Source organism: Sinocyclocheilus rhinocerous, unplaced genomic scaffold (genome assembly GCF_001515625.1).
Source record: "Sinocyclocheilus rhinocerous isolate Xijiao unplaced genomic scaffold, SAMN03320098_v1.1 scaffold395, whole genome shotgun sequence".
NCBI classification, from domain to species: domain Eukaryota; kingdom Metazoa; phylum Chordata; class Actinopteri; order Cypriniformes; family Cyprinidae; genus Sinocyclocheilus; species Sinocyclocheilus rhinocerous.
The window spans coordinates 3,340,152-3,352,555 of record NW_015660890.1 but is presented as its reverse complement, the minus strand read 5'-3'; the positions used below and the strand labels follow the sequence as shown (position 1 = coordinate 3,352,555).

Genomic DNA, 12,404 nt, shown 5'->3' with positions numbered 1-12,404 from the left:
AGTATTAAGAACCGCTGCTTTAGAACATTGATTTTGAAACTTGTGAATCCATTAGAATTGTTAGAAGACAGAATCGCGATTCATATATGAATAGATTTTTACGTGCACCTCTAGTTTTCTCTTCCTCTTCTCTACAGCAGCGCAGCATGGCCTCGCCCCCTTTTCTGCCTTTTACTGAGGGCGGGGTTTATCTGGGTTTGTGATGTCACGAACCTGGGAAGTAACTTGTTGTAGTCCCTACCAGCCGTTTTTGTAGGCATTAAACTGCTAGAATTTTAAAAGACGATATCTCCGTTTGCGTTGAACGTTCAGCTTCGTAACGTTGCAGATATTGTTTATGCTCAAACAGCAACATTACACACTAACTAACGTTAAAAAAGTGAAACCGCAATGAACCACCCCTTTAAGTGACTCGAAAACTAATAACATATCTTAAAACTAACGTTAAAAAAGTGAAATCGCAATGAACCACCCCTTTAAGTGACTCGAAAACTAATAACATATCTTAAGTTTTTTACATTTTTCAAGGTCAAATTAATTTTTAGAATGATGTCTTTTTATATTCAAAACATAATCATAATATTAAAAAAATATTAGATTATTAAATATTAATAAAATATGGGACAACTGTATATATCTATATTTTTGTTTAATAAATAATACTAAAAGTTCATTATATGCCAAACTGCAAGGTTTTTAAAAGTTTTTATTTATTTATTTTTGTATACATTTTTTTGGAATTATGACATCAAACATTGAATAATATTTAAAAAAATATATTAAATTATTAAATATTATGTTAAAATAATACAATATGTGGAAAAGGTAATATCTATATTTTTAATAAACAATACTAAAAGTTATTTAATTATATAAGTATATTAAACAAAAATAATTTATACAAACCACAAGTTTTTTTTCTCAGGAGAGTTACACCACTTTTTTGCACCTTAAAAACATCAATATTTATCAACAAGGAGATATATTCAAGTAATTGTCTGTATAAATTGCAGTTATGAAGACATAAATAATGTGACATTGATGTTTTTAAGCTCAGGATAGATTGAAACACCATGATGAAGGATTTCTTGAAGCTCAAAGAGTAGAGCAACGCCAAGGTCATGGGTTCAATTCCCACAGCAAGCAAGAACGGATAAAATGTCAATGTGTAACTTGAATGCAATCTAAGTCACTTTGAATGACAGCGTCCGCCAGATGTATAAATGTAATTGTACATTTCATGAAGATTTCAAATGGTCATCTCAGATGCACCTCAACGTGAAATAGAAGTAATTGTGTTTTCTGATCCTGCAGGCGTGAGTCCCAGCTGGAGAATCTCTCCCACATCAATGAGGTAAAGTGTTCACCTGACACGAGCGCTGGGATGAGCCATTCTAACGCTTTATCTCTTTTACTGCCTCTCAGAGCGAACAGACTCTGTAGCGATCATATTAAACCAACCGCTGCCTTAATAAATGCAGAGCTATTCTGAATCCCACTGCTCTGTCTGTATCACACGGGACGCGCGTGTGTGTTGTGCTTAGAAACTAAATTGATTAAGTTCTTGTCTGTGCTAAGATATCATAGATACATAGTATTATGATTTATAATACTGCTGAAATGTCATCAAGCTGAATTGTTCAGCATCACGAAAAATGTGTCTTGGGCTTTTGTCCAGTGACATGCAAAAGAAAGCGTTCATTTAATGGATCAAATGTTGACTTTTTAGTGACTTTTTGTATTTTATTGCACTGCAGTTTAAGAAATTAAGAAGAAAAAATGATATCAAATTGAAAATCTGTTACATTTAAATTCTAATAGGCCTATTAGGTTGTGGGAAAATTTTTTAATAATTTAATGTTCCATTTAATTTTGTTTGCATTTATTTGATTAAAATCCTATTTGCAGTAACATAGTTGTTGTAATTTAGAGAGCATGTTGCAATGTGAGCGTCTGAAGAGGAAACGAGGAGAGCACACAGGTCACGTTTCATGTGCATGTTTAATGAACGCAGAGAAAAGAAAGACGCATCTTGTAAACTGGAAAACTCTCGCAGTGAATTAAGTGTTGCGTTTGTGGTTTCATGCTGATTTTCTGGCTATATAATTACAATATCGTTTTTGTGCTATTTTGTGTGTTATTTTAGTATTATCGGGGTAATTATAGTTCACTGAAACCAAGACCATAAAAACCTTTGTCACGTCTAAAATAAAATAAAATCTATTTTAACTGGAATAAATTAAAATGTAAACAAAAAAACCTTAAACTTAACAGTTTTTAATTTCAGCTTTTTTGTTTTATTTTCAACACTTCTCGTTTTCATGTTAATGTACAAAAAATAATAATGAATGAAATTAAACAATTAAATCATAAATTCAAATAGACATATTGAAAAACAAAATCTAATATAAATGACAAAACACACAACAAAATTAACTACAATTAAAATGGAAAATCTAAAAATAAAAACAAATGTAAAATATTAATAAAAAGTATCTCAATGATATTAAAACAATTTTTGACTTAAGTAATAACGTAAGTATTATTTTTGTATGTATGTATTTAATTTAATTTTAGTTTATTTTTATTATTTATTTGTTTATTTTGTAGAATTTTGGTACAAACTTTTGTCATTTTTATTATTATTTAAATATATATATATATATATAAATATTTATTTTAGTTTTATTTCAGTTTTAGCTTTTATTGAGTAACTTTAGTACTTATTTCAGTTAGCTGTCAAAGCAACATTTTAAAGTTAAATTCTTCATCTATTATGTAAATTTTATTTCAGCTCTATTTCAATTAACAATTGATTTTATTAGTTATAGTTAACAATTACAACCCTGATATTCATAACGAAAGCTGGAAAATTTGAATGCTGAAAACCACTTGGTTTCCAAAACTGACCGGCACTGCTGCACATGATGCGTTTTACACTGTTGACAGCCCATGACTTTACCGTGGTGAGCAGAGGAGGAGGATTGGCGTCATTCGCGCTGTTGCCAGGGCACAAGATGAGCAATAAACGTCCAATTAAAAGACCCTGTTTGTCTCAGCAAAACATGGCAGCCTGACGTTCTTAACAACATGTGTTTGTGCGGGAGATGAACGTGTGATTTCTCTCAGTAGCGCTGCAGCGAGTCGAACCCGACCCCAGGGACACCATTAGTTCACGTTTAGCACATATTTGTGAGCACTCGCCATTGAGGAGTAAACCACATGGGAAGCTTTTCCATAATGTAACTATCAATTGAAGGTTTTATTGAATCGGTGGTGTGCGGTTGTACAGACACGGTCGGCGAGCAGTTTTTAGACTTCAGTATGAGAAGGAAAAGTAGGTCAGTTTGTGGGCATTTTCCACTGGGGGAATAGTGAGAAGGTTGAGGCGTATGGAAAGTTTTTCTCTTTATCCTGTATCCTATTAGAGGAGATTGAAATGGGAGGATGATGATGATGGGACGGAAAGACCTTGTCTGGCATCCAAACCGTGAAGTTCTGTGCGCCTCCTCATGGAAATGTTCTGTCAGTGCAGCTAGATTGAGGTGTCGCAACCAGAAGTAGCTTTTGTGCTGCTTCATCAAAGGCCCTGTTCAATTCTACAGTTCAGAGGAGCTCTTTGAAGAGATCTGCTTCATTATAAATAGATCTATCTTAGACCAGTTCATTAGAAAGTTAACCCCTGAAGTATTTTTGTTCGTTTGAATCCTTGAGAGTTTGAGGCCTTGAGCACATGTGAGGCCATCTTACTCTTAAAATTTAAACTTAAAATTTAAACCTCATTTTAAACACATTTATTTTATTTTATTATTTTATTTTAATATACTGTACTATAGTTTTTATAAATATTTTGAATTCGTTTTTATTTTTTATACTTTAATTTTAGTAATTTTTTTATGTCTATATAACTTTTAATCATTTTTTATTTCACTTTTAGTTTCATTTTAATGTTTCCTTGCCAACTAGTTGAAATAAAATTATTTTTTAATATTTTATTTTATTTTTATTTAACATTTATATTATTTCAAGTAACAATTGTTTAATGATTTTTACTTTTATAGCCCTGTTTTCCATGTCAATAGTAATAAAAAATATAATAATAATTTAATATTAAATTATTGCAGTTTTTTTTTTTTTACTTTTTTCTTGCTATGCTTTTAATGAAGTCTTAAAGGGATAGTTCACCTGAAAATCAATTATTCACCAAACCTGTATGAGTTTCATCATAAAAGAAGACATTTTGAAGAATGTGGGTAAGCAAACAGTTTCTGCTCCCCAATGACTCCCACGATATTTTTTCCATACTATGGACGTCAATGGCTACCAGCAACTGTTTGTTCACTAACATTCTTCAAAATATCTTCTTTTACATTTAGCAGAAGAATGAAACTCAAAACAGGTTTGAAAACAACATGAGGGTGGGAAATGATGACAGAAATGTAATTTTGGGGTGAACTGTTGTACCCCTTTAAGATCTTAATCACCTTGACATGTTTGACTTGCCCTAAAAATACATATATATGTTTGTCTGTTATAGTGATGGTGGTCTGGAGGAAGAAGAAGGCAGCGTCATTCCGAAGAGACGTTCAGCTTCCTGTCTGAACCCGGATGTTTTGACTCTGGCTGTGTTTAATACGTCTCCCGCTCACTCCTCCAGCTCCAGTGACCAGCGGCAGAGTCCCAGCGCTTCAGTCCCGACAGCACTGATGAGGAGAGCATCAACTGAGGAGCAGGAGCAGGAGCAGGAGGAGGAGAAAGAGGAAGAGTTACACCTTTATGCTGTGTCTCCATCATCACGAATATACCTCCACCTGCAGAGCTCCTGGAGCAGCTACATCATAGTAAGTGTTTGTGGTGTCAGTTTCTACTCGCTTTGTGTTTAATGGCCAACATTCATTTTGTATTTGACCATTGTTGCACATTGTAAGTACTACACGTATAATGGAAGTCTATGCAAGGCATTGCAATGGTATAAAGGTTAAAACTGAAAGGCTAAAATAAAATACGTTCACTGTTTTAAAAAGTAAAGTGATAAAGTATTGCTAAAAAAGATGATTTTAATTGCATTAGTTTAATCGCAAATAATGACATAAAATGATTTTAAAAATATTTATTTTTATTGTTATTAAAACTTTGTTATTAAATATTATTTATCAAAATTATTGATATTAAGAAAAGAAAATAATACAATTATTATTATATATAATAATTATTAAAATTAATAAAGTTATTATCTTGTCTCTTAAAAAAAACTTTTATTTATAATAGTTTGAATATAATGACATTTTGTTGGGTTTTGACCTTGCCATGAAAAGTTTTTAACATATTAATAATAAATTATTATTATTATTAACAACAATAATTATTGTTATTAAATATTTTAAAACAAAATCAATTCCCTTATTTTTTTTTAAATAAATAAAATTCATATTATTCATAATATAAAATAAAATAATACAATTATTATCTTAACTTTAGTTTTTAATCTTATATCATTTTAAGGTTTGAATATAATGAAATTTTCTTGGGGTTTGCCAAGATTTGTAAAATATTGATCATATATCATTAATTTATTATTATTATTATTAATTTTATATTAATAATTAAAAACCAAACTGCTGATTTTTTTTTTTTTTTGTAGCGATCAACTTTGATGCTGGACCCAGTGTACAGGAAGAGATGTGGCATATCCTCCTCTTCTCCCCAGAAACAGAAATATCAGAAAATCAGGTACTGCGTCTTTCTGGCTGAACAGCTTGCGTTTATGTGTGTGGGCAGGCTAAGAAAGCGTCTGTTAATGTGTTTCCAGCTGGGAACGGACGTGTCACTTGTTCAGTCAGCTGAGCGGAGAGCTGCTGCAGGAGAACATCAGCCTGGAGAGTCTGTATTTACTCCTGCAGGAGCTGCACACGGCCACGAACCGCAACCCCACCATCAAGAAGCTCTTCTGGAGGGTAACATGCAGCTGTCTTTATCCAAATGCATGCACTGTTCATCCAAAAATGAAAAATTCCCTCACAAAAGCCTTCTTTTTTGCTCCTCAGTCACCGGACCTTTATCCTTTCCTGGTGAAATCGCTGTCGGAAAGCTCTCAGGGCGGCCAGGAGGGAGTTCACACAGCCGACAGACTTCTGTAAGCTTCCAAATGCAGCTCATGCATATATAACGTATGCATGAGAGACCCAGCTGACAGGAAATGTTCTCACAGCTTTCACTGAAGTTTTTGCAAAGTTATAGAAATGTTATTATAAAACGGACAGTTCCGGTCCTTGACTCTGATTGGCTGAGCCACGTTCGAAGCTGTTGTAATTTACTCTACAAACATTCACCTTTGTTTACGTTTGTCTGTTGCTTGGCAACCACTTTGTTGCAACCACAACTGATTCTGAGGAACTACATTGTTTGGTGGAAGAATACTGTTTTTATTAATATCATTATACTTTATTTGCTCTGTTTATTTACTTTATTTACTCCGCTTCGCGTCGTGCCTAACAACGCCCCTTAGCTGTTATAAATTCACTGTAAACCACGGCTTCTTGGGGCTTATTGCTTTAGGAGAAAACATTCTTAACGTTATGTTTATGGAACGTTCTTATAACTTTAGTGTTGAGAGAAAACATTCTGAGATCAACATTTTCGGAATGTTCCTATGATGTTATTTGAATTTGAGGATTATTCAAACATTTTTGTAACATTTCAATAATGTTCTAATCATGACAAGATAATTGGTGATTTTAATGTTCTTAGAATATTAAAAATAAATGTACTAAATTAAATTTTTACCCCAAATATAACATTATTTGAACGTTTAAGAAATGTTTTAGTCACCTTTAAATAACGTTCCAATCACAACGATAACTGGGCATTTTAACGTTCTTAGAATATTATGAATAAACGTACAAATAACATTATATTTTGGGTAAATAAAATTAAGTCGAACGTTTAAGAAATGTTTTAAATACCTTTAAATAATGTTCTAATCACGACACGAAAACTGGACTTTTTTTCAAAAAAGTTCAAATAATGTTATATTTTGTGTGAAAATAAAGTTAGTTGAACATTGCAAGAAACGTTTTTGTAACCTTTAAATAACATTCTAATCACAACAAGAAAATAAAAACATTCTTAGAATATAAAAATGAAACGTTCAAACTATGTTATATTTTGGCTGAAAATAACATTTAGTAGAACATTTTTGTAACCTTTAAATAACATTCTAATCACAACAAGAAAAATGTGAACATTTTTAGAATATTCAAAATAAACGTTCAAATAACATTATATTGCGGGTGAAAATAATGTTAGTAGAACATTGTAAAGAAACATTGCTTCTAACCTTTAAAGAATGTTATAATCACAACAGCAAAAAACCCCGGACAGTTTAACATTCTTAGAATATTAAAAGTAAACGTTCAAATAATAGTTATATTTTGGGAGAAAATAAAGTGTTGTAATGTTTTGGTAACCTTTAAATAACATTATAACCGCTATAATTACGACAAGAAAATAATCACGAAACGTTATGATCACAACAAGAAAACCAGACATTTCAGTCTCATAACAAGCTAAACTGTCTGTGTTTATAACTTCTACAAGTCTTATAATGTTCTCAGGTTGACATTTCTCAACTTCAGACCCATCGCCGAGCACATTTTCATGACCATTGCGGTAGGTTTTCCGTCTGACGTGTCTCTCTGTCCTGCAGGCTGTGCACTTTGGTGGTTCAGATATTAAGCCTGATGTTCAGGGAAACAGAGATCGAAGCGGCGAGGCTCAGCATGCTGACGGCCAAACAGTGAGTGATTCTTCCTCTCCAGTAATGCCAGCGCACTCATTTCAGCTTATTTCACTGAGCAATGGCTGCTGTTTGACACAGGGGAGCTCTTACGGAGAACATGCTGCTGGCTTTAGTGTGTGATCCAGATCTCCAGCTGCCAGACTCCACTGATGCCTCTAAATCTTCACTTAATAAGGTATAAATAATGGAAAAGTGAAAGGTTTGGTTATCATATACTCACCCTTGCTTCCCAGGTGTAAGGAAAAGATGAAATAAGTTCTTTTTTGTTTTGTTTTTTCCACTCGTATCTTGTTTATGATCAGTTGATTTATGATAATGAAATGTAATTTATGATAATGAAGCGTCTTTGTGTGTCGCAGCTGCAGGCAGACTATCTGGATGCGGCATCTGCGCTGCTGTTTGAGCTGGTTGTGTTCTGTCAGGAGGTGAGTAGCATTATCTCATCTATGTGCATAGATTTGTTTCAAAGGAAATCATTTTAAATAAAATTACATTTACATTTTGTTCATGTTTCTGAATGCAGTCTCTTCTGCTCAACAGGGGTGCATTTATTTTATTTTATGAAAAATAATAAACAATAAAAATAATAATAAAGAGTAAAAAGCTGTAATATTGTAAAATATTATTACAATTTAAAATAACTGTTTTCTATTTGAATATATTGTAAAATGTAATTTATTTCTGTAATCAAAGCTGAATTTTCAGCATCATTACTCCAGTCTTCAGTGTCACACGATCCTTCAGAAATGTACATTTAGTAAAACATTTAGTATTATTATTATCAATGTTGAAATCAGCTTTCGCTGCTTATTTGTATTATTATTATTTTATTTTATATTTTATTTATTTATTTATTTTTGGAAAACCATGATACACTACCATACAAAAGTTTGGGGTCATATGTTTCTTTAAAAAAATAAATACATTTTTTTTTTCAACAAGGACACATTAAATTGATCAAAAGTGTCAGGGAAGACATTTATAATACAAACGATTTATATTTAAAACAAATGCTGTTCTTTTGAACTTTCTGTTCATCAAAAAACATTTTGCACAGTTTTACAACAATTTTCAACACTGATATCACAAGAAGAACTGTTATTAATAATTGTGCATCATTAATAATTGATAATAACCAAGCAGCAAATCAGGTGCATATTAGAATCATGTGACACTGGCGTAATGATGCTGAAAATTCAGCTTTGATCACAGGAATAAATTACATTTGACAATATATTCAAATAGAAAACAGTTATTTTAAATTGTAATAATATTTCATGACATTACTGTATTTCCTATATTTATGATCAAATAAATGCAGCCTTGGTGAACAGAAGAGACTATTATAAAAAATCACTATTATTCGGTAGTGTGTGTGTGTGTACATATATACATATAAATGCACATGTATACGCATATATAACACTGATCAGCTTTACCGGTCTGATTTGTGGCTCAAAGGCTAGTCGCACACCTGCTCTGGGACATTTCCTCACCATCGGCTGGGTGTTTCGCTTGCTTAAACCGCATCCGTTCTTAGTAAGTATATACCCGTTTCATTTTCATGCATATTTGCATGAATCCACATGATTAGCTTCCGTATCAGAGCGCCTGTTTGAGCGCAGGTCCTGTTCGCTCTTTCGCAGCTCCCGTTCGTGGGCTATCAGGCCCAGCAGCTGGTTCTGGTTCTGTGGGGTCCTCAGGATCCTCTCAGCCCGTCTCAGGCGGTTCTCCTGTTCCAGCGCTGCCGTGTTCTGTTAGCCTGTCTGCAGCACAGCGCCTGTCTGAGCAAGTACATCAGGACGGGGTTCAAGGAGGAGTTCAGGTTCTTCATGAGCTTCAGATATTTTCAAGGCTGAGACACAGCTGTCAGATCTTTTATTATAATATCTTCTGTTTATTATAGGTACTATGTGAAGACGTCAGGGCTGGAGGACAGACTGCCCCATCACTACCCCATCAGTCAGCCTGCCCAGAACCTTCTTTCCCAGCTCCTCAGTCTGGTTCTCCAGAAACCTTGAGCTCTGGCTCTTTCTCCTTCTGTTCCTCTGGGATTCATTTCTTGTTTTATTTCTGCAGATAGACGTGGGAATATGCGTTTGAATGAACATGCTGCACTTTAAGATTGAGTCTTGTATTGTGTCTTACTATGTTTTGAACAGAGACTGGGATTTTACTCTGCCTTTGTCTACACTCAGGATTATTATTATCACTGTAATATGTGTAAAATATCGGCAATTTGATGGAAAGTCAGTGCAGAGAACATTTAATATATTCAAATATTTATAAAATAATGAACATAATGTGCACTTTTCAATGAACAATTTCAAGTTTGGCAGGCCACTCTAACATATCACAGTATTATAATATGAATCTTTTTCATATTTGTTTTGCTGTACTGTAACTAAAGCCTGATGCACTTGTTTATTTTGGTTGGTTTTTGTTTGAATGCACTTTTTCTCTGTAAGACTCGACTGATTTTCAGGAACTCCATGTACCTCAAGGCCTCAAATTAAAAATACCAATATTTTTAATAAACATCTGTGTCTGTGACATTTTTATAAACCTAATTGTTGACTGGGTGTTTTTGTATATGCAATAAATCAACGTGTATGTAAATGCAGCATTTGCAGTGTAAATATAAATTATAAATATAATTACACATTTTTATGTATTTATTTTTGCATACAATAAATTGACAGAATTACAGCTTGACTGGAAGTGACACGCAATGGAAATATTAAGTGATATTTACCCTGTTTTTGTGTGTGTGTGTCACGGTGAAGGTTTTTAAGGTGACAAAAAAAATAAAAATGCAATAAAATTTTATAATAGACAACTATGATTTACAAAGAAAGCCCTAGACCTTTAATTTGATTTATTTATTTGATTTTATACATTTATTTTATACACCTGATCCTGCTGTCATAATGCAAAGCGTTATTTTTTATTGCCAAGTCCGATCCAACAAACTATAAATTGACATGAATTATTTTACCTCAGTACATTTAGTGGTTTGTCTTTATTTCCCTCTTAGATCATACGAATTTCAAATATGTAATCATTCATATTTTTATTATGGATTTTCATATTTTTTTATTGAAAATCAATCTGGGGCAATACAATTATTAATTGTAATGTAATTCATAACAAAAAGCCTTAATAAAACCTATCATTTTTTAATTTAAACTATACATAATATAACAAAAAACTTCTTAAAAATGCCCACCGCTGAAGGCACGAACGTATAACTGAACAAAATGGCTATTTTCGGAATATGACAGGGGTACGGAACGGGCGTTCGTTCGTGGTTGTTGCTACTGGGGAATGTTTTCCAAGCGCACCGGAAACAGCGTGGGGTTATTGAGCCTCAAGACCTTCTGAACTTGTAAGTCGAAGTTTATCTTTACGTTTGTCTTTTAAATAAACTGCGAAGACGATATTGATTATAAATCGTCGGTGTAAAGCGCACAATCACTATTAAACGCGTCTTCTAAACGTGACTAGTTGATGTAAGTGAATGGCGGGAGATTAACATGTGGCTCATCATTGGATTTGCTGAAAGTAACGTTAACTTAAATACAAAACAGATCTTAAATGATTCAAGCTTAAAGTAGCCGAATATGACACTTTAATGAACGTGATATAATAACATTGCATCAACTATTGAACAAAAAAAATCATTTTGAGAGGTTAACATGTTTTTACCTTGAACTGCATCTACATTACATGGCATTTGTAGACGGTTAAGAATAAGGTAGATGGTCTATTTAACTTAACTTTTATGTCATTCGTTTTATATTATAGCTATATTACTCTGATAAGGCCATTTTCCCATTATAGAGTGAATGACCTGTCAGCAAACGTCTTCGCATCCACCAGAGAGTAGAGAAGATGTTGAGAAACGCCTCTGCACAGGTAACCAAACAACACGCAGAAGTGTTCATGTTCGCTCAGGAGGATTATTACAGGCTGACTCTTATTATTCCGTCCTGACAGATTCTTAAACAGTTCGTCCGGCACAGGACTACAGATACAAATCTGATCTTGGAGAGATGTGAGTATCTGTCAGTCCCTGTATGCACTGGCTTTTGTGTGACATGTTATTGATAAATGTGTTGTCTCTTGACAGCTATTAACCGGGTGCAGCTGCTTGGGCGAGTGGGACAGGACCCCGTCATGAGACAGGTGGAGGGCAGAAACCCCGTCACCATCTTCTCCATGGCAACAAATGAGATGTGGCGGTCTGGGGAGGGAGAACCCACAAGTACAGGTGAGATCAATCTGTGTACTACTCCCATCATATTTTTGTAATAGAGAAGCACGCATTTAATTTTATTTGACTTCATCATTATTATTATTTTTTATTATTAATATTTTTCATATATTTTGTTCATGTTTTATGTTATTTTTATATACATATTTGTATTTGACTTTTATATACATTGATTTGTATTAATAATATTTAATATTTTTGTATTGTATTCTAAAATCTATTTTCTTCATAGATTTTTCATGTTTTTAATTTATATAATTTGATTTTATTATTATTAAAATTGTTTGTTTGTATATTGTAATTTTTTCATGTGTTTGTGTGTGTGTGTGT

General features: G+C 33.1%; 2 protein-coding genes across 3 annotated transcripts in view; both read left to right on the top strand.

Annotated features, from left to right (window-relative positions):
- The window catches only part of cunh12orf56 (chromosome unknown C12orf56 homolog), a 15,764-nt gene extending 5,465 nt beyond the window's left edge, over positions 1-10,299 (top strand). Inside the window, exons 3-13 of the mRNA XM_016535542.1 lie at positions 1,315-1,354; positions 4,538-4,841; positions 5,642-5,730; positions 5,810-5,954; positions 6,045-6,133; positions 7,706-7,795; positions 7,877-7,973; positions 8,158-8,223; positions 9,260-9,337; positions 9,445-9,623; positions 9,705-10,299. Of these exons, the coding sequence (XP_016391028.1) occupies positions 1,315-1,354; positions 4,538-4,841; positions 5,642-5,730; positions 5,810-5,954; positions 6,045-6,133; positions 7,706-7,795; positions 7,877-7,973; positions 8,158-8,223; positions 9,260-9,337; positions 9,445-9,623; positions 9,705-9,819 (1,292 nt within the window). The 3' untranslated portion in view covers positions 9,820-10,299. The remainder of the gene's footprint in view (positions 1-1,314; positions 1,355-4,537; positions 4,842-5,641; positions 5,731-5,809; positions 5,955-6,044; positions 6,134-7,705; positions 7,796-7,876; positions 7,974-8,157; positions 8,224-9,259; positions 9,338-9,444; positions 9,624-9,704) is intronic.
- A 782-nt stretch (positions 10,300-11,081) lies between these two features.
- ssbp1 (single-stranded DNA binding protein 1) overlaps positions 11,082-12,404 on the top strand; it is a 2,739-nt gene continuing 1,416 nt past the window's right edge. The window contains exons 1-4 of one of the 2 annotated variants that reach the window (XM_016535504.1): positions 11,082-11,186; positions 11,642-11,716; positions 11,798-11,855; positions 11,931-12,071. In XM_016535504.1, coding sequence (XP_016390990.1) covers positions 11,693-11,716; positions 11,798-11,855; positions 11,931-12,071 — 223 coding nt within the window. In that variant the 5' untranslated portion in view covers positions 11,082-11,186; positions 11,642-11,692. Of the gene's footprint in view, positions 11,187-11,605; positions 11,717-11,797; positions 11,856-11,930; positions 12,072-12,404 lie in introns of both variants that reach the window. The other variant, XM_016535505.1, reaches the window with a different exon arrangement.